The sequence below is a fragment of the Desmodus rotundus genome, chromosome 2, assembly GCF_022682495.2.
Source record: "Desmodus rotundus isolate HL8 chromosome 2, HLdesRot8A.1, whole genome shotgun sequence".
Taxonomy (NCBI): domain Eukaryota; kingdom Metazoa; phylum Chordata; class Mammalia; order Chiroptera; family Phyllostomidae; genus Desmodus; species Desmodus rotundus.
Window position 1 is genome coordinate 91,228,897 of NC_071388.1, and position 23,834 is coordinate 91,252,730.

The 23,834-nt window shown below is 40.2% G+C and overlaps 2 protein-coding genes across 3 annotated transcripts in view; one reads left to right on the plus strand and one right to left on the minus strand.

Annotated features, from left to right (window-relative positions):
• Nucleotides 1–757, minus strand: part of SPICE1 (spindle and centriole associated protein 1) — a 108,849-nt gene extending 108,092 nt beyond the window's left edge. Inside the window, exon 1 of the mRNA XM_053918354.2 lies at nt 737–757. The gene's annotated coding sequence lies outside the window, so the exon portion shown is untranslated. The remainder of the gene's footprint in view (nt 1–736) is intronic.
• The window catches only part of SIDT1 (SID1 transmembrane family member 1), a 98,776-nt gene that overhangs the window by 30,650 nt on the left and 44,292 nt on the right, over nt 1–23,834 (plus strand). For both annotated transcript variants that reach the window (XM_024577889.3, XM_024577890.3), the window contains exons 2-7: nt 2,540–2,661; nt 3,674–3,844; nt 16,060–16,105; nt 19,494–19,595; nt 20,923–21,006; nt 22,758–22,845. In XM_024577889.3, coding sequence (XP_024433657.2) covers nt 2,540–2,661; nt 3,674–3,844; nt 16,060–16,105; nt 19,494–19,595; nt 20,923–21,006; nt 22,758–22,845 — 613 coding nt within the window. The remainder of the gene's footprint in view (nt 1–2,539; nt 2,662–3,673; nt 3,845–16,059; nt 16,106–19,493; nt 19,596–20,922; nt 21,007–22,757; nt 22,846–23,834) is intronic.

Consider the following 23,834-nt stretch of genomic DNA (forward strand, 5'->3'; position numbering starts at 1 on the left):
AAAATACTAGAAGAAAATCTAGGTCTCAGGAACCTGGAATGGTAAAAGTCTTCTCATCTGTGACATAATCCAATGAAAAGATTAAGAAATTCGGTTCCTGGAATTTACTCAAGCCTCTAGCTCTAACTACTAGTTTACAGGAAATCTAGGAGACAAAGGAATCTGTTCAATGGCAGACACCACAGGAGACAATCAACAAAATCTAAAATGCGATTACTTCAGATTTGTTCTGCTTCTTTGTGAGCTGCTTTCTTTTACAAGTAAATGCCCACTCACTGCCCACCCCACCCCCCGGAGAAAGGAGGGAGGGACACCTTCAGATGAAAAGAGACTCAAAAGACATATCAACCAAATGCAATGGTGAATCTTAAAGAAAAGAAAAGCAATTTTTGAAACAAATAAAGAAACTCAAACCCTGTGTGGATATTAGATAGTTCTAAAGAATTATTAATTTTATTAAGTACAATAATGGAAATATGTTTATGTTAAAAAGAGACGTTATCTCTTAGAGATAAAGATTGAACTATTTACAGATGAAATGGGAAAATCATTGGTATTTACTTTAAAATAATCCAGTAAGGGTCTATGTGGGAAACAGGAGGTATAAATGAAATTAAACAGTACACTCCTAATAATTATTAAAGCTAGATGAACCATGGCTAGTGTGGTTCAGTTGGTTGGACTATCGTCCCATAACCAAAAGGTTGTAGGTTCGATTCCCCATCAGGGCACCTACCTAGATTGCAGGTTCGATCCCCGGCCTGGGGCAGAAAGCAAGCAATTGATGCCTCTCCCCAGCAGCGATGTTTCCTTCACTCCTTTCCTCTCTAAAAACAATGAAAAAAAATTTTCCTTGGGTGAGGATTCAAAAAAGAAAGCTAGCTAAGTACATGAACATTTATTATACTATTCTTGCTACTTTAGGGTAAATATGAAAACTCCCAGAGCCACTGAAGGCCTTTCCAGCAGGAGAATGCCAAGATGAAATTGGCACCTGAGGGGGCGTGGCCTGGGCCTAAGAAGCCTAGATAAGGTGCCATCAAGGAGGTCCACAGTCAGAAAGGGTGGAACTCTGAGAGTGGAGGGGAGGGTCTGGATATGGACAGTATGAAGGAAACAGAAGCAGCAGAACTTGATGACCTGTTGGTTGAGAAAGCTAAAGAAACAGGAATCAAGGATGACTCTCAGGTTTCAGGCTTAGATGCCTGTGTAGTGGGGCCATTCACCAGCAAAGGAATTCAGGAAAGACAGAGGTGAAGGGAGTGAAAGATGCCATTTCTGACAAGTTGCGTTTGAGGTGCCTGTGGAACATCCAGAGCTTAGGAAGGAGGCCTGCACTAGAGATGGGGTTTTGGCAATTATCAACTGCAGCATGATTTCCATGGAAACATGTGGAGTGTAGGCACAGAAAATGCTCCCTTCATGAGCAAGTACTTATTATCAATTAATAAATTACTCTTGGACAGTTTTAACATTAACAAATCTAAGTGGCTTAATCGGGGAGAATAATATAAGAGAACCAAATGGTAGTTATGTAATATCCATACTATTCTGTTTCCTCTCTATATCCATTTTGAACATGTGATAGATATTCAAGGTTTAACTGCAGGATTTTCTTGTTTAATTTTCCTTCCCCCAATAAAGGCATTTTCAAGAGAACACTAAGGCTTTAATACATTAGGGGGAAAAAATCTCATGTGAAAGATCAAATTTTACTTTTTCTTTTTTACCTTGTCCTCCTTCTATTTTGCTCCTTCCATGTCACTTACGGTATTGTAAAAACTGAAAGGAAACAGCCAAACCATCTAGATCTAGGGCCACAGTTCAATTTCCTGTCTCTAAAATAGCCATGAGGGCATTAAATCTTTGGGATAACATGTGCATTCGGAAGGAGCCACATAGCCTGTGATACTAAAATGCAGTTTGTGTCAGGGATTGATTTATGCCTTGGAGCAGCACAAAGAAAACAAAACTGAGCCCCTGTGGTATTTGTTGCTGGGGAAGCTTCAGGCCATCTGCTAGTCTCTAATAAAACATGACAATAACATTTCGGTTTGAAGCACAGAATGATTTTCCAAAGTGAAAATGAAGTTTGTCAGCAGTTGACACTCTTGTAGGTCTTTTTTTAAAAAGATATTTGTATCTTTAGCATTTATATTCAAATAAGAAGAAAAGGACATTAATACTTTTCTTTTTCTGTTCTGGGCTTATTCTCAGAATCTCCTGTTGACTGCCCAGTTGGAACTCCTCAGCCCACCACTGGAAGCCTCCACAACTGGCTCACCCAAGACCACTTGAGTCAGTTGGGCCCAGGCATCAGTTCTTTAAAACACCTTCCCTGGTGATTTGCACATGCAATCAAGGCTGAGACCCACTGTGGTTATAATATGAGCGAGGAAAAGACAACCCAGGCACCGGTATTACCTATGGTCAGAAGTAGATGTTAGAAATGCAAGTTTTTCAGAGGCTCGGGTGGCAGCTACAATGTGCGTGCCTGTGCATGTGTGAATGTGTTACCTATGTCTGCTGTGTCCCACAGGTAAATGCCGTGCGGGTGTACGTGAACAGCTCTTCGGAGAACCTTGACTACCCGGTCCTGGTGGTGGTTCGCCAACAGAAAGAGGTGCTGTCCTGGCAGGTTCCTCTGCTCTTCCAAGGACTGTAAGTGGGTCTTTCCCCAGACAGCTTCACTACATTGGTTTCTTTCAATGGCCCAGATCCCAGTTGGTCTTTTCCCTAGTGGGACGAGGCATCTGACGTTTGGAATGTGGATATATTATGCATGCTCAGTGCAAACACAAGTTGTGGTATTACCCTGACGTGCTCATCTCCGTTCCACTTCCATACCCTTTGAAGTTCACATGAGAACTCTGCCTCGATATGTAGCACCCGGAAGAACTTCTATCATTTTAATCCTATTCAGAATTAAATAAATGTTCTGTAGCTATTCCCTGACTGATGGGTCATCCTCTGAGGATAGGGGAAGGCCCAGCAGTCAACTTAAATGAGTAACACTTCCTCCATTTTTCAAAATGCCCACCCAGTGTGCATTCTTCATTCATGATATTTATTGAGCACTACTAGGTGACACGTGCTGGTGATAGAACCATGGGGAAAACCCAGCAAAGCCCCTGCCCTCATGGAGTTTATATTTTCACAGGGGAAACTATACAAGGCACTATAGAACTATAAGAAAAAACCAGAGGGCATTTAGACATGATGTATAGTATGTGTTAAACTGTTTTCAAAGATTGAGGAATTGGAAAATTAAAATACTGACTGGAACTTTGGGACTTTCTTTATGCTCCATTTAGTAAAAGCTTAAAGAATGGAAAAATGGACTTACCTGATTGCCTTATCAGGATAGTTTCCTTTTTATAATTTGATATTTTCCTCGTTGAATTAGGAGGATGGTTTAGTGTAACGTAGACGCTGCCTAAGTGAACTAGTCAGCACTAAACAGACCTCACATCCCTGTTACTGTGTTACAGAGCCCTGTGCCAAAGTACACTGCTTCTAAAATCACTGTCAATAGGTCTGGTCTGAAATTTAAAATATAAGGACTTGAAAACAAGTTTGGGAGAAGTGAAATGCAGTAGATTTCTTTCCCTTCTTGTTCACTGAGTCTCTCTGTCTTATTCTGGCTGGTTTTTCCCTTTATTGGCTACTGCAGATACCAGAGGACCTACAACTACCAGGAAGTGAGCCGCACCTTATGTCCCTCAGAAGCAACCAATGAAACAGGACCGCTGGAACAACTGATATTTGTAGATATAGCATCCATGGCACCCCAGGGTGCCCAGTACAAACTGCTGGTTACCAAGATCAAGCACTTCCAGCTACAGTAAGCAGGACTCCCCGGGGCCTCTCTCTGTTCACTGGTCTGCTCTTCCAGTGCTTGTGAATGCTCAATCCAGCTTCCTTCCTTACAAATGAGCACTCTAGAAGGACTTTATCTGCATGGCATACTGCTTTAGTCCCTTCTGACCTCTCCTGCTCACACTGGGCAGCAGGGCCTTATATATTCAATGCAATAGGGAGGCAGTAGGGGTCTGGTGCAGAGAAGGGTCGTTGACCTCATAGGTGTGTCTGTTCTCGGGGGTCTGGATGAGGGCCTTGTCCTGTCTGCAGTCCAGGAAGGAGTCAGTGCTGACTGGATATTTTGTATTAGTCACCAGTGCCACTCTCCTGAAGGAAATGTTGTTTTTGTTTTAAGGAAGACCTTACATTACTTTTTTTCCTGTTCTTACTGTTATTCCAGTTTTCTTCTTCCAGGTTAGGAATGTACACAGGTGGAAAATAATATGTTATGTGGTTTGTTCTTTGTGCAAAAACTGAAGACTGTTTCCTCCATTACCTTGCACTTCCATTCTTTGTGCCAAAATCAGTTGGGAAACACTGTCGCAAACTGTTTATATTAGAGGTGGAGTATAACAAGTTCAGTTGATGGCATTGTCCCCGAAGGATTTGTTCTCACCCCAAGGTTACTATTGTAAAACATTGTGTAAATCTGTGTAAAATTTAAACAGAAAGGCTAAGCCTCTTCCTAATAAAGCCAGAAACTTCAGGGATTTTTTTGCACTATACAACTCTAAGCTCAAAGCATCTTAAGGGTTCAAACCATTTCCTTCCCTCTCCTTGTTTTAAATCAATTTTAAATGAAAATATGGGGTGGGGCAAAATAAGCTTACATTTGAGAGTACGTGAAACACAGAGTTTATTCTTGTATTATTTATTAACTTTCTTTTATTTTCCATACAAACAACTGAAACCTACCCTGTACCTTTTGCCCCACCCTGTATTGTTACATTGGTTATATAAACATTAGAATTTGTACTCATCAAAGCATTGTTAAAAAGAACAAAATGATAGGACTTTCGGCCAAGATGGAGGCATAGGTAGACACGTTTCACCTTCTCGTGCAACCATAGAGAGAATTACAACTAGATCTCAAAACAAGTAACATCTACAATAGTCAAAAAATCGAGCTGTATGGAAATCTGACAACCAAGGATATAAAGAAGCCACATTCATCCAGATGGATAGGAAGGATGGACTCAGAGAGAAAGGTGTAGAGAGGAGGAGACATGGTGTGGTACAGAGAGGCAGTGGTGGCAGAAAGGGCAGTCCCACATTCACACGTGGTGGATAAAAATCAGGAGGGATACCTTGGGAGCAAGTCATCCCAACCCCAGGCCAGAGCACACAGCCCAAGGTTCCAGTGCTGGAAAGATAAATCCCTAAAACTTCTGGTTGTAAAAACCAGTGAGGGTTGGGGTGGCAGAAGAAACTGTTGGATTTTCAGGAGGCTTGGCTAAAAAGTCCTGCATGGATTCAGAACATACATAAACCCACCCAATCTGGGATTCACCATCAGAGGAACAGCTGGAAGGGCTACAGTCACATATGGGAAGTGGGTGAAGTGACTGGAAATGGAGTAAGTGCCAAGCAAACCTCCAGAAGGCAGGCAGTAGCATTGTCCGCTCTCTGAGTCCTGCCATGATACAGAGCCATAAAGTGTGAAAGTGGGTTGCCCCACCCTGGCAATTACCTAAATCTCCACCCCACACAATTTATAGGTGCCTTTTCTACAATAAGCCACACTACTAAAACAAGGAGTCAAAGCAGCTCTACCTAATATACAGTAATAATCACAGGGAAGCTGCCAAATTGAGGAGACAAAGAAATATGGCCCAAATGAAAGAACAGAACAAAACCCCAGAAAAAGAACTAAACAAAATGTAGATAACCAATCTATCACATGCAGAATTCAAAATACTGGTGAACAGGATGCTCAAAGAACTCATTAAATACAGCAACAACATAAAGGGAGAAATGAATATTACACTAAGTGAAATAAGGAGAAATCTACAGGGAACCATCAGTGGAGGGGAGGAATCCAGGATTCAAATCAATGATTTGGAACATAAGGAAAAAACAAGCATTCAACCAGACAGCAAAAAAAAAAAAAAAAAAAAAAAAATCAAAGAAAACAAGGATAGTATAAGAAGCCTCTGGGACATCTCCAAACATACCAACATCCAAACCATAAGGATGGCAGAAGGAGAAGAAGAAGAGTAAGGAATTGAAAACTTATTTGAAAAAATCATGAAAGAAAACTTCCCTAATTTGATGAAGGAAATAAGCATGCAAGTCCAGGAAGCCCAGAGAGTCCCAAACAAGTTAGACCGAAAGAGGACCACACCATGACACATCATAATTAAAATACCAAAAGTTAAAGATAGAGAATCTTAAGAACAGCAAGAGAAAAACAGAGTTACCTGCAAAGGAGTTCCCATAAGACTGTCAGCTCACTTTTCAAAGAGAAACCTTGCAGACAAGAAGAGATTGGCAAGAAGTATTCAAAGTAATGAAAATCAAAGACCTACAACCTAGATTATTCTACCCAGCAAAGCTATCATTTAGAAAGGAAGGACAGATAAAGTGCTTCCCAGACAAAGTAAAGCTAAAGGAGTTCATCTTCACCAAGTCATTATTATATGAAATATTAAGAGGACTTCTTTAAGACAAAGAAGATCAAAACTATGAACATTAAAATGGAAACAAATTCACAGCTATCAACAACTGAATTTAAAAAAACAAACTAAGCAAACAGCCAGAACAGGAACAGAATCATAGTTATGGAGATCATTTGGAGGGTTATCATCTGGGAAGGGGAAGGGGAAAAATAGGAAAAAGGTGCAGGGATTAAGAAGCATAATTGGTAGGTGCAAAATAGACAGGGAGATGTTAAGAATAGTATAGGAAATGGAGAAGCCAAAAAACTTACACGCACAACCCATGGACATGAAATAAGTGGGAGTATCGCTAGAGGGAAGGGGGATATTGGGTAGAAGGGGGCAAAGGGAAAAAAAATGGGACAACTGTAATAGCATAATCAATAAATTCTATTTTTAAAAAAAGAACAAAAAATAAGGCATAGACTAGGAGAATATATTTCCAACACCCATAGTGACAAAGGACTCATATGCAGAATATATAAAGAATTCCTACAAATCAATAATAAAATAACAGGCAAACTCCTGGCTGCTGTACCCATTTACCACCTACATTTCTGTGGCTCTGGCTTCTAGTGGGGAAGAACCGTAGAATCTCTGAGTTGGAGCACTGGCCTGGGGGTGGGGCACCCAGAGGGGTACAAGTCTGTTTGCCCAGACACAGGTCTTGACTCAGCTTCACTGGAACAAATAGGTTGTTAGGCAAAAATGAGGCAATCTCAGGAGCAGAAGCTATACTTGAGAAAACAATTCTGTGACCCGCACTTCTCACTAGAACTTTGGGGTAGAGAAAGAAGAGTCCCATAAGGGTAATAATGTTTATATTTACCCCATGGGAGGAATATATATGTATAATATAAATGGGCTCAAATATGCCAAGTAAAGACATAAAATGTCAAGTGGGTTTTTTTAAAGAAAACTAAATATATGTTGCTTACAGAGTACAACCTTAAATAAAAGAATATATAAATGCTGTAAGTAAAAAGATAGTAAAAGAAATACCCCACTGCCACTAACTAAAAGGAAGTTGGTGTAGTATATCAATATTATATAAGATATTCCTTAATGTAAGAAGCATTATCAGAGATACAGGGAAATTGCATATTTGTAAAAGAACTATCCACTAAGAAGACTTAAATTTAAGGTCTAAATTTGTATGCATCTAGTAACATCAGTTCAATACATAAAACAAAAATTACAGAATGAAAAGAACTGGACAAATCCACATTCTTCGTGGGAGAGTTGTTTATAGCTGATAAAACAAGCAGACCAAAAATTTTATATTTATACACACAGAGAGAGTAATCAGATAAAAACAGGTATTGGCAAGTTATGGCTCAAAGGCTGGCCACTGGTTTTTGTAAATAAAGTTTCATTAGAACACAGCCCTACCCATTCATTACATGTTGTCAGTGGCTGCTTTCATGCTATAATTGCAAAGCTGAGTAGTTGAGACAAAGACATTATGGCCTGCAAGCCTAAATATTTACTCTCTAGCCCTTTAAGAAAAAATTGCCAACTCCTGATATGAAAGAGCAGACACATGATTAGCAAATTTGAATTAATTAATGTATTTAGAAAACTGAATTCCAGAATGATAGAATGACTAACCTTTTCAAGTACACGTGCAACATTTACCAAAATTACCAAGCTCTAATGCATATGTTGAAAATTTCAAAGGACTGAAATCCTTTATGTGGAATTGAGATAGAAATCAATCACAAAATGACACAGAAATTCACAAATGTTTGGAAATTAAGTAGTCTGCTTCTAAATAAATTATGAGTCAAAGAAGAAGTCACAATAAAAATTAGAAAATAACTTGAACAAACGATAATGAAAATATGACATCAAACTTTTGGGCTGCATCTAAAGCCCTGCTTGAGGAAATGGGATAGCTTCAAATGTGTATGTGAGGGAAGAAGAGTGGCTAGAAGTCAGTGTGTTAAGTATCCATTTCACAAAGTTGGAAAAAGAACTGAAAATAAAACTCAAAGAAAATAAAAGGAAGTAATAAGAGCATAAAAATGAAACAGAAAACAAATCCACAGTGGACAAAATGAACCAAACCACAGTCAACTATTTGATATGGCTAGTATTTTTAATACTGTTTTTTTTTTTAAATAAAAATGACAGGCAAGCCCATTGTAAAAAAAAAAAAAAAAAAAAAAAATAGGCAAAAGACTTGAACAGATACTTTACAAAAGAAGCTATCTAAATGGTCCAAAAATACAGCAACCTCACTAGCTGTCAGCATTACAAATTAAAATAATAACAAGATTTCACTACTGTCAGGATGGGCGGGGATATCCGCCTGGCAACCTAAGCCCCTTTGAACCTAAGCCTCAAAGAGGTCCAAACGTCAGGTTGGGCGGGGTAGGACAAAATGGAAGCCGAACTACAACCCGGAAGAGACAGCTGACGTCAAACCAGGGAACCACCAATGATGGACTGCGGCTTTGTTCCAGGAGACCAATCCCTAGCCCCCACGAAGACAGCCAACCAGAATTTGGTGCATAAAACCCCGCCATATTCCCTGCTTCTGCGTGACTTACTCGGCCCGCTCCGGGGACCAGAGAACTTTGCCCGCGTGTGCAAACCTCAATAAAGCTCTGCACTGCCTAATTTTGTGGCTGATTGGCATTTCTTCCTCGGCGGAGCCTAAGAAAACCTTTCAACTACGACTGCCAAATTGCTGTAATTTGAAAGGACTGGCAATGCAACTCCACTCCTAGTAATGTATCCAACTCCTAGATATGATTGTGGTATTCATTTAATTGACTACTACACAACCATAAAAATGAATAAGCTATTGCTATACCTAACGACATGGAAAAATTTCACAATGTTGAGCTAAAGAAGCCAGACAAAGGAATCCATACTGTTTGGTTCCTTTTATACAAAGTGTAAAAACAGGCAGAATTGTTCCGTAATGCAGAAGTCAGGAGAGTGGTAGCTCTAGGAAGAAAAGAGGAAACACATGCTTGTGTTTGCCTGGTGAGAGCTCATTCAGATCTATGCTCATGACCTGTGAACTTTTCTATGTGTGTTATACTTGAATAAATTGTTAAACATCAGAATATTTATACATATATTACTTTTTGCAGCTTATTTTCTGATCAGAATATTCTGTTCTATTATAAAGTGCTCCTTAAATTTTTGAAGGCAATTTATAAAAAATGTCTGTAGCCAACAGAGGTGCTAATACGAACCAAATATTTATCTCGGTCTTCTCTACACCCCTTGACAGTGTACACCCATAGAGACAGATGGCGTGAATGGTCAGAAGGATGGGGAATCAGTCATGGCATTTTTTCCAAGTCCTCCATTAATTTGACATAGAAAAAGGTGACATGATATTTCAAGAGCAAAGAACCACCTTCCCACCACCATCCTCCTTCCACACCCCTCCAAAAAAAAGCAGGGAAAGGCTTTTCTGGTGGATAAGATCCACCCAGATAGATTAAATCGGAGTCTCTAGGAGGGAGGTTTGATCACTAGTATAGATTTTCTTAAAGTTTCCTAGGTGATTCTAATGTGCAGCCGGAAGTGAGAACCAGTACCTTTAAACAATTTCTAACTATTGTGCTTAGTGTGTTTAATTGAAACAATTAAATGTATTATTATATAAACAATACAAGAATTCATGGTTATACAAGTTGAAGGAGGCGGCAGCTCCTTACTGGAACAGAGTGCAGTTCCAACCTTCAGCCTTGCCTTTACTAATTGGTTTCTGTGTCTTCGACCTGTCCCTGTCACTTAGTGGCAGTGTACTTAAATTCCAGGGCTGCTTGTCTGTGAAGTTAATTAGACCCTTTGGAGAACTGAATTCTGTGAAACTGAAGTCATAAGGCCGTAACTCTGTGCAAGTGTTAATGAGTGATACGCATGCGGGGGAAACTGCTCATCTATTCCCTCGCATTGTTTTCTGTTTCCGCCTCTTGCAATGCGACTTGACCTCAGGAGTCAGACATTCAGAGCATTTCAAAATATTCACTGTTACCAGGGCTTTTATGAGAATAAGATAAGCCTGAGAAGAGATGGCTACTGAGATATGTGTCTCTCCCTCCCTGGCTCTGGATTGTCCCACACAAGCCTTGCTGGTGACCCAGAAACCCAGAGGATGATGGTAAAGGGCAAGAGCTGAGGACTGGGGTGAGACCTGCACTCTAGGTACTGACAGAAACACTGAAAATCAACTCAAAGCTTCTAACATTGCAGTTTCAATTGTGTGTTTTTGAGTAGCAGGGTAGAAGGTATATGAAACACATTCTGGGTTTTTTTCTGGAATCATAAGCTTTAAAAATGGAAGGATTTGGGGGAATCTAAACTATTCACTTCATTTTTACAGATGAGCAAACTGATGCCCAGAGAGAAGTTAAGTGACTTGTCCAAACTCACACAGTTAGGAAAGGCAAAATCAATACTAGATTCTAATTTTAATTCCCAGTTCTGAGCTCCTCCCACTATAACATTCTGTTTCTACTTTCTGTTTAAAACTGTCCTCACAATTTTTATGTTGCCCTAAATATTTCTCAAGCCCATGAAACATTTATTTATTTAAATTCAGCTTTCAAAATAAAATTCTGCCTTAAAGCATTACTCCCTGCCACCTAACTATCCCTCCCCACATCCACACACGCACGCACACAGCTTCCCACCACTTGTTTTCCCAAACTGCAGTGCCCCGGTGTGCTGCTGTGAGGTTGCAGATGGAAGAGCAGGCGGCTGTAGGAACAAGCATGCACCTGATCACGTGAGGGGAGGAGCTTAGAAGGGCTGTTGAGAAATGGAGGCAGTTGTCTAAATTGCGATAGTTGTGTGGAGAATGGATTTGAAGAGAACAAGACTGGATGCAGAAAGATTAGAACACTGGTGCAGTAGTCAAGGAGATGAACTGAAGAATTTGGAGATAAAATTGACAAAACTTGATTGGATATGAAGAGTTAGTAGAATGGGAGAGTCAAAGATGAGCTTCTACCTTGTGGATGGTAGCGCCACTAAGAAAAAAATGAAGATTTTGAGGAGGGAAGGAAAAGATGGTACGCTCTCTTTGGTACACATTAAAGTACGGATGTCTGCCGGAGTGTTGATATCCCATCAGGACACTCAGCGGAAAAGTCTCAGTTACGGATAGCAGTCTGGGTAGAAGCACATCGGGAAAGCTGGTCCACGGGATGCCTAAGGCAGAGTTCCAGGACATGGGACTGGACACACAAGCAGTACCCCGTCCTTGGTGTCTGAGCTCTTGTCTGAAGCACTAAGGAGTTTAGACTTCACCTTTCAGGTTATGGAAGGAAGCCACTAAAAGATTTTAAGCAACAGAATAACATGAACAGATTGGATTTTAGAAATGATTTTAGTGTCAATGTGGAAGATGGACTGGAGAGTGGAGGGGGTAGAGGCAAATAGGACAATTAAAAGATATTTGAATAGAGAGGAATAAAAAAACAGTTAGAGGATGAACATGTGACAGCAGCAAAGTTTTAAAGGGGAAAAAAGAGTCAAGTAATATATGTGGAGATCATTCACAAATTCAACAAATACATGTGGCAGAGTAGAATACACAGTCCCGTAGGAGTACTTGCAGCCTTCAACCTGCAATTTGGGTTCTAAGTGACGTAGCTCAGCCACCGTGCTGTGAGAAGTAGGTTTTTTGAGGAAATGGATGCGCAAAGAGGTGTTTAGACCATTTTGCTCTGTGTAATGTAATCATCCTTTAGTATTTGGGGGTGGACTACAGTAATGATTTACATCACTTTTCAGAATTGTTTGTTTTGTTGGATGCTGTCAGGCAAAGGTGGGTCTTCAGGTGGGAGCAGTTGCATCCAGGTTACTTGTACACCAACACAATCAGCAAGTTTTGGTGATGAGTCACATGGGAAGTAATGAAAAGGGAGGAATCCAAGATGACTCTTAACAATGATGCGCAAAGTCTGGTGAGGTTTACTGACAGAGAGATATAGTGTTTCAGGACCAGGAAAATGGCCCAACATCCCATCTCAGTCACGTGGAGAAAGTGCTGAGGGACCGTCGAGGGCAGTAGCCCAGCAGGTGATTAGTCTTCTGGGACTGGAGCTCAGGAGATAGGCCTGGACGTGGCCGGACACGGAGACTTGAGATTTACTAGCATTTTTGTGGTTTTTGTAGCAACTGAATATATAGGTGACTTTTTAAAATTATATTTGATTAATTATGCTATTACAGTTGTCCCAATTTTTCCCCCTTTGCCCCCCTCCACCCAGAATGTTTTTATATCAATTAAATATATATAAATATTGTAAATATATATATATGAAAATGTATGTGGCTAAGGAAAATGAGATTAAAAACAAGGCTGTGGATAACATTCTCATTTAAGGGATTATCTGAGAAACAGGAACTATCAAAAGAAGGTGTATACGCATAGCCAGATGTGTGGAAGAAAACCCGAGAAAGCAGGTGTCACAGAGGCCAAGGCAGGAAAGAGTTTCAAGACAAGGAGTGGTTGTCATTATCAAATATCACAGGTAAAGTCACTGGACTTAGCGACTAGGAGGTGACTGTTACCCTTAGCAAAGACAACGTCAGGGGAATGATGAGAAAGGGTTCCTGATATGTTTGAAAGCAGAAAAGGACCCTGACAGCAGTGGGAAGAGGAAAGAATGAAGGAGAGATGAGAGCAGAACACTCTTTTAAAAAGCTGGATTGTGAAGGAGAAGGAGGATATAGAATGACATCAAAGTAGAGACATTCAGGGAAAAGGGAGAAAATTTGTTGGAGCATTATTGTTTGTTATTTATTTTGAAAATGGTTGAGACTCGAGTACTGTATTTATAAACCAAGGGTACGAGGTCAGATAAAATTCCTAGGAGAGCTGGATTTTGTATAAGCAAAGTCCCAGAGAAGGGAAGACAGGATAGGATTTGGCACATGCGGGCAAAGTCTGCACTTAGACTAGAGCGATGTGAGGGTGAGAGGCCCAGAGCGTTGGGGGAAGGGTTGGGTACACAAAGGGAGTTCATGACAGATGGCAGTCAGTGCGTGACAGGAAGTGATATTCTAAAGTCCACAGTCCAAGTGAATGATATGGTATAATTTCCTTAAACAACAAAGTGGGGGCTTAGAATGCCTTCTCTGCTCTGTGCCAGGGACTTGCTGTCATAAAGTGGATAATATGCTGTGAAGCTCACAGTCCTCTCTGGTACTCACCTCAGAAACTACTTAGCTTTTGTCCTTGCCTCTCCTTCCACTTACCTTCCTTCCCACCCCCTCTCCTTTTTCTTCTCTCCTGTGCGTGCTTCTCTCTCTCTTTCCCACTAGCCTCTCTCTTCTTCTTCTTCTGTCTCATCTGCTCACCCACATCTCTTGACTCTATCTGTTGTTTTTCTCTTTCCCTCTTCCTCAAACTACCCAAAAGAAAGGGAGTAAGCCAGTTTTTCCTACATTTATTGAATAAACATTTGTTTTCTGTGTTTGAAACAAATAAAATGAAGTTTCTATACCTCTTTTTGTAAAATGAAAGGTGAGTCTCAATTGGCTTTGCCCTGTTGGTTAATGACCCTTGGTAAAGTAAACTTTCTGCGCGCCTCTGTCAGAGCCTATGGCAAAGGAAGGAGAACTTTTCATGTGAATAGACATGGTGTTTATTTTGCACACACTGTTGACTCCATGAGAAAGAGAGGACTCAAATGTGACAGTCTTAAAGAAAAACAGTGTCTTCAATGTTTGTATGTTTTGTACTAGTAAAGAAAAAATAAACAAGAAAAAGACTCAGAAAATTCATATTGATGTCCCTATATTCTGTTACAACTGGAATTCAAGTGATAGGAGAGAATGAAAAGCCAAATTTCTGGCCAAAGAAAACTTGTTGCTTATGGAAACCTCCTGCTGTCTGTTGCTAGCCAAGAAAATCAGTGTCTGTTCTATTCCCCTGACCTGGCAATGAACAGAATTGTTGTCCTGGTAACAGCAGATGACACTCCCCACACAAAGAGGCCACTAACTAGCCACACACAGCACTGTGGGTTCTTACTCTGGCTGTGGCATCTCAGCAGCACACACAGAACTGGGTTTGACACTGACATTGGCTCTTTAGGTGACTTAAGGCCACAAGTTTTCACCCGTGTTCAGCAGACCAGTCCTCAACAATGATGAGGATTTCTGCTGAGAGTGGATGTATAAAAATTGCACCCATTGCTGAATTCTGAGCCCAGGCTGCCCACAACCTAAATTGTTGATCATTTCCTTTAGAAATAGTGCTCAAATTTTATGACTTTTAAACAACACCTCCAATTATTAACTTCTTACTTAAATGTTTCAACATGCCCTTTCTAAAGGAATCTTTAATAAAATTGTTTAAAACTAATTTTTATTAAAGGAAAATTAGAAATGGAAAGAAAGACTATTGAGAGAGCACCAGGCTATGAGGAGGGACCCCAGAAGAAGTTCAGGTGAAAAATTCCCAGAAGTTCAGGTTCGGATTCCCAGAAAAATGGGCCACATTGGAGGGGTCGGGGGACGCCATTCCCCAGGTACACACACAGAGCATGCAGTGGGATTTGTATGAATGACCTTCACGGTTAAAGATGAGGCAAAACCTGGAAAGAATAAAAGGCCAAAGCAGCCCTTACAAAACTGTAGCGAGGACCAAACTTGTCTTTGTGTTTTCTAGCCTCTTGGACTGTTTCACAGACAGTCCCTTGGGAGAGCACCCTGTGCTACACTGCATGCTCCCTGCGCTCCTCAGCCACTCCTGTCCTCAGTGCTGGATCGCTACTGCCTTTCACAGGAGAATGAAAGTACCTAATAGAAAAATTCGCAGGAAATTACCAACTGGAGAGAAAACTCCATTATATTCTTTTGGTGTTATTTGCTATTTACTTTTGTAGACACTTTACTTTTTGTAGACTTTAGATTCTCTTAAGATCTCATAATCAATAGAAACGGAGATCCTGACGGCAATGCCTGAGCCTAGAGAACAAAATTGTGGAGGAGAATTTCAGCTGGTGTGGCAGACCACTGAAAAGCACCCTTGGGGGAGGGGCTTGGGGGCAGGAAGAGCACACTCCTATCCCTAGGGACCCTACCATCGTACTTATCTATTCATTACATTTTTTAAAATTTATCTTTTGCCATGGATACATCAAAATTATTCTGACATGTTATTTTCATTGTCCAAAAGCACTTCAAATCTTTTCCTCTCTCTTGCAGCCCACTTCTGATACCTGTATTGTGTGCTTGATTATAAAATGTTAAGAGAATCCAAATGCAAATGTGTCTACAAAAGTAAACAAAGTCCTTACTTGAATAGGTATGACTTCATGGGTATTTAAAGACATAAAATTGACTCCCTCCCGAACTTGGTCATTCTTGAGAGTTGAAACCACCACATTTCCATGCAGTTTACTTTGTAAGTTTGATGTGAACAGCCCTCCCTTCACAAAGCATAAGGCTTTCCTTAAGGCTTTCCTAGTTTAAGATTGTTTTCTTTTAAATAATTTTTGCTTGCTAACTTGTTATGCTTTTATCTCACTTCTCCTCTCCCACTTAAACTTCTCAGGACAAATGTTGCCTTTCACTTCACTGCCAGCCCCTCTCAACCCCAGGTAAGTGGAGGGTGTCAAGGTTATGACTCTACTATTAGTTTTACCCAAAGAAACTATGGGAACAAGTAGAGTCAGCATGTGGTGCTGCTGTTCGTGTTTCACAACTGAAGATATATTTGTATTTTTGGAATATGATTCACGTTACTAGGATTTTGGACACAACATTTAATCTTACCACCTAAATCGGTGTGAAATGGAAAACACAATGTTTGTTTGTAGATGTTCCTTAGCTCAACTTTCATTCAGCAAACCATGTGCCTACTATGTACCAAGTAGTGCTAGACTGTACCAGGGGCTGGGGATAGCAGGATGAAGAAGAGAAAGATGCACCTTCTGCCCCCATGAACCTCAGATAATCAGGACGGGGGTGGGTGGAAGACTGGCCTCTGAAAGTGGAAGGCCAGCACTCAACAAATACACAAGTGATTAATGGACCTGGAGATACAATAAAATTAAACAAATTTTAATTTCCACAGTGTTATGGATGGAATAAATTTGCTTCACCTGTGTAAAGAGAGAATAAGAATACTGAAAAAATTATAATAAGAATTAGAATTTGTGTCATGCTCTACAGTAAACCACAGTCACATTCAGAATAAAAATGAAAACTAGTTATTCAGGCTGCTTTTCTGGTCACACTTCTAGTTACCTTCTTTTTATTCTTTCATGACGTGTGAAGGAGTAAAGTTTATGCAATAGTTTAAAACAGATTTACTTAATGTCCTGATATTTATTGTAAATCTTTTGCAGGTTCTAATACAGTTTTGGTCACAAATGGCTAATTAATTTTTGTTTTGAATATACTAAAACGGGGATCAACATTATATGGGCCCTATTGTGAGTTTATTACAGCCACTTGTGTCACGATAAATATTTAACAACTAGTTTTCAGAGAGAAAACCCTGATTTGTAACATTTTCCCATTTCTGTGGCATAAATATCTTCACCATGATCAATTTCAAGATGCTAACATGGTCAGTGAACCTGGAAATGCGGGGAGATGTGAACAATCAGCTCTCCTAACCTGTACGAGCTGACCCCCACGCATGGAGTTCAATTTCTTGGCAGTGAAAGTGTCCACAGTGCCTATTTACTGCCACCCAGTGATAGAAGAGGACTACAGGCTTGCACACCATTGCCCTCAACATTTATTGGCTAGTTAATTCATGAAATATTTGAAAGCACTGGTTGCTAGGTGTGATGGGAGACATCTAGAAGGGGAGGAAAAAACTTGCACCCCAACTACAGAATGAGTATAGCCTAACAGTTCTGTACAGAGCTACAGTAAATAGGGTATACAGAGTGTGGTGATGCACCTCCACTTTGTAGATCGGAAGTCAGTGATGACTATATATTATGGGTTCCTTTTCTTATAAAATGGTACCTAAATATTAAAGCCCAAGTAGTTTGTATATAAACACCAAACAAGAATGAAATATATTTAGAACAAACTGATAAAACAAAATAAAAACTCTTCATATCTGTGAAAGTCTTACCTTACTATTAATTGTTCCCGTTCTAGCCTGAACTTTATAGCCTCCCCAGCTGCAGAAAAGAGTTTCCATTCCTATAATCTCACCCCGACTATTGCACATTCTCAGACAACCTTCACCGTCACTTTGTGCCTCTATTCTTGCGGATAGAAGCAAGTTATAGAAACTGGGCATGTAATCAGGGCCCAAGATAATGACTTTTGGCCTAAATTCCAGCCGTTGCTTTGGGTACTTGCTATTTGCTTATTCCTGATAGAAAGTTAGATTATTAAGGCAAGGGTCAAAAACATTTATATGGGGTTTATGGCAATTTAGAGGTAAAGGAGATTGATAATATTTTGCCTTATCTAAGGCTTCAGTAGGTGTCTACTGCTTGCACGAAACCAACCCCTGTAATATACGGGTAGCTGTATCTGTTGCTCATTTTTGCTAACAGTAATCATAGTATTGCTGTCGAGTTAGAAAGGTGGGTTTCACTGACAAGCAAGAGCACCTCTTCGTAATTCCAGAGTATTCACCTTTGGAAGAGCCTCGTGTTATGTGCGTTTGAACCAAGCTCTAAAATAAAAGCACAAAACCAAGTGTGTTCTTGGGAGTGTTGCCGTCTGTTACAAGGCATGAACAGACTCCCAAATCACAGCATTAAATGACAGCTTGTAATCTTGAGGTTCCCCACCCCTCTCCCATCGGAAGGCTTTGGATTATTGAAAAACATCCTATCTTTATTGCTCTGATTCTCCAAATAAGGCTAATAAAGAGGATGCTGGAATGCAAAATTAAGTTTTGACATGTTTTGCCTGTCCTTTAAACTGATAGGTTTATAAGAGTCCTAAAGTATGGGACTTGTTTTGGTTGGCACCCTCAAATTTGTATTTTTTTAATTTTTTAGAAGATTTTATTTATTTACTTTTAGAGAGACAGGAAGGGAGGGAGAAGGGGAGAGCAACATCGACGTGCAAGAGACACGTCAGTCGAACCAGTGACCTTCCGGTGCTCAGGCCGGCACTCCAATCCACTGAGCCTCCCCAGCCAGGGCGGCTCCCTCAAATTTTGGGAGTGTATTTTATGTCAAGGTTCTCAGCCAGTTGCCATATTTATAACTATTGGGCAGAAGTCCCCCTTTTCATTATTAACAACATCTTTAAAAGTTAGAGCTAATTTTTTTCAGGGTATTTATAATCTAAGTAGGTAAATAGTATAATCTCTTTCTATTATATTTCCTGATTCTGATGATATTTGAGAAGTACTTTACAGATATCTCAGCCTACCCAAAATTGTGAACATCTATTTCCATCTATTCCAGGGGGTCAGATATAAAGTTTGGTCTTTGAATCTAAATGTCATCTCACTCTATTCCAGACAAGAAATACATTCTTTAGAAAAAGTCTGGCGGGGGGTTGGGTGGGTCTAATGCTAATTCTTGCCTATAGAAAGGTGGTTAAGATTCTTGAAGAACAGGCTTACCTGCTTTTCAAGGTGGAGCTTCATATTTCAAAATGACCGCACAGAAGTAAATCGTCTCATATCACATCCCTCATGCCCCCAATTCAAAGGTTAGAGGGATCTTCTCAAGTAGAAACTGCAATGAAGTATAAGAAAATATAGTTGAGAAAGAAAAACCGTAGAAAGTCAAATGGCAATATTGTATGAAGTGGCTACTTTGTTTTACTCACTGAGAAGCTCCTGGTGCTGGCGCAGAGCCCTGCAGAGGGCAGTTGCTCAACAGCCGCGAGGTGAATGGCTGGCTGCACTAAGGAGGTTTCCTGAGACTGGCACCTGAACGTTGTGCCTGGTATTAGAGAAAATGATCCCACTCATGTGAACACAGTTTGAGTTTGTGATTGTAAACATTTCTTAGTATTAACAAGTCATGTCTTTCTTTTTCTTATTCTCAGTATTTTCTATACAAATTTCCTGAAGATGTGGACTCAGTTATCATTAAAGTTGTGTCTAAAATGGCTTATCCATGTTCTGTTGTCTCAGTCCAGAATATCATGGTGAGTGTTAATAAGTTGTCCACCTTCCACTATGGAGCATTATGTTGTCCCAGGATAAATAAAAGGGAAGGTGGAGGACACATCTATGTATCGCGTACAAAACTGCTGAGTTATAAGAACAGTATCTTGGGCAGTCAGTGTTTGGAGACATTTGTCTGGGGCGATAGTGAATAGCTGAATGCTCACCAAGTCAAACAAAGGGAGGAGGAGGCCGGCAGGGAAATATCACTGTGACAAAGTACAAGGAAGACGAAGTCGTGGAGTACAGGAGGAAAGATGGAAACCTACCACTTGTTCTAAGTTTCTTTTTCCTTTTTTTTCAGGATTTTATTTATTTATTTATTTTAAAATTTTTATTGTTATTCAATTACAGTTGTGTGCCTTTTCGCCTTGTCCCTCCACCCCAACCCAGCCGAACCCACCTCCCTCCGCCACCTCCACCCTCCGCCTTGATTTTGTCCATGTGTCCTTTATAGTAGCTCCTGTAATCCCCTCTCCTCACTGTCCTCTCCCCACTCCCCCTATTTATTTATTTTTTTTTAGAGACAGGGAAAGGGAGGGAGAAAGACAGGGAGAGAAGCATTGATGTGAGAGAGAAATATCGATCGGTTGCCTCTCATATGTGCCCAAACATACACACCTGACCGGGGACTGAACCTGCAACCCAGGCACGTGCCCTGACCAGGAATCAAACCGGCGACCTTTTGCTTTGTGGGACAATGCCCAACCTACTGAGCTACACTGGTCAGGGCTTAAGTTTTTTAAATAACAAAAACTGTATGATTTCACTCATATGTGGAAAGAAAACAAAAAATAAACTAACAACACAAAAACAAATTCACAGGTATAGACAGCAGGATGGGAAGGGGGTTGAGGAAAGGGGTGAACTGAGAAAAGGGGGGTCAAATAGATGCTAACAAGAAGATCTAGACTTTTGGTCGTGAGTATGCAATAGCATATACCGATATTGAATTATAATGTTACACACCTGAAACTTATACAATGTTATCAACCAATGTTACCTCAATAAATTTAATTTTAAAAAATTTATTGTAACATTAGGCCTTTTCTATCTCAGGGTGTTAATGAAAAATAGAAAGGTATTATAAACTTTAAGACAACTTCAGTTCTCTTTGATATTAAGTGACCTTTACCTTAGAGGACAAGCCACCAAGTTTTAGGAGGCAGTTTCATGACTGTTCTGGGGGCAAACGTGCCACAGTTTATGGGTCAGTATGGAACCCCTGCTCCGTACCTGTGGTAGGTGCAGCATGACATGATATGACATTAGTGACGCTTTCCTTTTTGTCCCTCCTGTACGTTGCAGTGCCCAGTGTACGATCTCGACCACAATGTGGAATTTAATGGTGTCTATCAGTCCATGACCAAGAAAGCGGCCATCACACTGCAGGTGAGACATCACTGGCGTGGTCACTGTTGTCAATGAGAGTGGGTCAGTTTACCTCCTGGAGCAGCATCCAGAAGGGATTGCCATTCACTGTGAACCTTGGATCTCCTCCCTTTTTGATGGTTTTAAAACAGATTGCTGTGCTTGAAATCAAAGTGTGGGCAATGGCGGAATCTTGGGAACCCATGATGCAGTGGGTCATATATCTGACAGATTGCTTAGACAGGTAAAGGCAGAATATTTCAGTCTTCTCAATGGGGGATGCCGATTTAGGGTAAAGCTTGTCTCACCCAGCTAAAACAGTTAAGCAGTCACATAACCATTTGTGACAGTAATGGTAGGCAAAGGAGGACTTCACCTCTGGGCAGAACTGACACTTTCAAAGGAATGTGGACCATATCTGTGCAGTAATTTGCCCTTTTGGTATTTGTAATCAATTTATTGTTTCAATGGTAAATGTACAGCAAAAATATCCACGCATGCCAGATATTTCCTAAGAGATTCTGTGCCTGACTTTGGGGTGGTATTGCTTGACGGATCTGTGTCTTGATGCTGTTTGTTGAATAATAGCAAAGAATGAAGAGAGGTTAATTATAATTTTGGTATCAGACCTAAAAACTTCCATCAGTCCAGCTTTAATTTTCCTCTGCCTCAGATATTTATTTCTTCCTTAACAGCCCCACATTGTATGGTCCCAAATAATAAAAGACAGAAAAATAATCATAATAAAGAACTCACACCCTGGCTGGTGTGGCTCAGTGGACTGAGTGCAGGCCTGCAAACCAAAAGGTCCCTGGTTCAATTCCCAGTCAGGGCACGTATCTGGGTTGCAGGCCAGGTCCCCCGTAGTGGGTGCACGAGAGGCAACCAATCAATGCATTTCTCACACATCGATGTTTCTCTTCCTCTCTTGCTCTCTCCCTTTCCCTCTCTCTAAAAATAAATAAATAAAATCTTTTTTAAAAAGGAACTGATATTTCACATCATCTAGGAAACTAAATTAATGAAGTATAAAGCATATCTCAATACATAATGACTTTGAATATATTTGACAATAAATTGTTACTTCTCTTCTGGATCCGTGATTCAGTCTTGGGCCATTTCTCAGTAATGATACCAGAAATCTGGGGTCGTTAAAAGAAAACAGGAGTTGTAGGAATGCAATAGACATGAAAGGCCATCTCGCAAGTCAAGCTTCACTCACGAATAAGGAAACTGGGACACAAAGAAGCACAGTTAGAGAAAGTCAAAGCCACGGCTAACTCAGGTCTCCTGACTTGTTTTTGCCTTTCTAAACGAAACTGTTTATTTAACTGCTGACTATATGGTTTTTAGCAAAGTCATTTATTATTAGATTTTAAAATAATAAAAAATTAATGTAGTGAATTTAAAACTGCTTTAAAAATAAAGTTTTTTAATTTTAAAAACAATGGATAAGTATTAATTATTACACATAGGCCATTGACATATTACTTATATGGTGCCTATTACAGTTTTAAGCACTCAAGTGGGCACAAGATAGATTAGAATTGGAAGAGTGCATCTATTTACCTTAACTTCTTAGATGCAGCAATTACGTGATTGTGGATATTGGGAAGTCTCTTCTAAGAAGTTAGGAAGCAAGGGTGAACTTTACCTTTCTTCCTTTTCCTCTTTCCTTCTGCTCCCATCCCACTGCCATGGGCTTTCTCCCTTCTTCTATCTTTCTTACCATAAGAACACAAAAACATACAAGATTGTTATGTCTTATGCAGAAGAAGGATTTTCCTGCTGAGCAGTTCTTTGTGGTGTTTGTGATCAAGCCGGAAGACTATGCTTGCGGAGGATCTTTCTTCATCCAGGGTAAGAGGTTGTGAGGAATACTTGGCTACTTAGACAAACCTGCCCAAGGAGAATGGAAGGAGAGTCAAAAGCTCACTTTGGCCTTTTACTACTATTTCTAGTTCCAAGTGAAGGTCGTTAGCAGTGACTTGGTAAGGCAGTCTAGGAGGTACTTGAAAAAAAAATAGAGAAGAAAATGATAGATCTAAAGGTTTTAGTGGTACCACAACATGTCCCTTAGTACATTGCGTTATTTCTAAATCTTGTGCTCCCTCAGACCATGTGAAATTGGCTCTTTACTCAACAAATATTTGCTACTGGGGAGTAATGATTTGTGTGCAGCAGACCAAGGTCCATTTTCTAAGATCAATTTGGTAGCCGTCAGTAATGGAGTCACTTGTATTTATCAGTAGTCGTCATTTCCACAAGGATGTGCAAGGAAAATTGAGTTCTCAGGTTCAGTTGCCAAAACTGTAACTTGCAAGATAAAAAAGTGGGACGACTTGTCCAATAACAGGGTCTGTGTGAGCTCCGAGACATGGTACGAATGGTTCTGGGGAGCTGGCCAGTTACCCAGTAACTACCTTGGGGATGGAATAGGCTGTTGATTGAAAACACAGATCCCCAGCTGCTGATGGGATATGTGATTAACACAGCAGATGTTTATTCTTAAGTGGACCATGGTTCCCTTGGTATTCAGGTGAAATTTCTGTTCCTGCATTCTTTGATCTCTTAATTACATAGCTGTTTAAAGTTTTGCTAATGTTTAATGTTCTTTGTTAAACTACTAGCTCTTTGATGACTATTTAAAAAAACAGGTTCTCACTGGCTAGAAAATGCCAACCAAAAGACGAGGTAATTTCCTATTTTTGTAGCTCTTTTCTTCATATATCCGTTACATGTTGAACCATGTGGATATCAGGGAAAGGGTCAAGCCTTCCTCATTCAAGCAGGGAGTCTGAAGTCTCATTTGTGTTTGTTAGTGCTACCAAAATGCACCCAGACAAAGG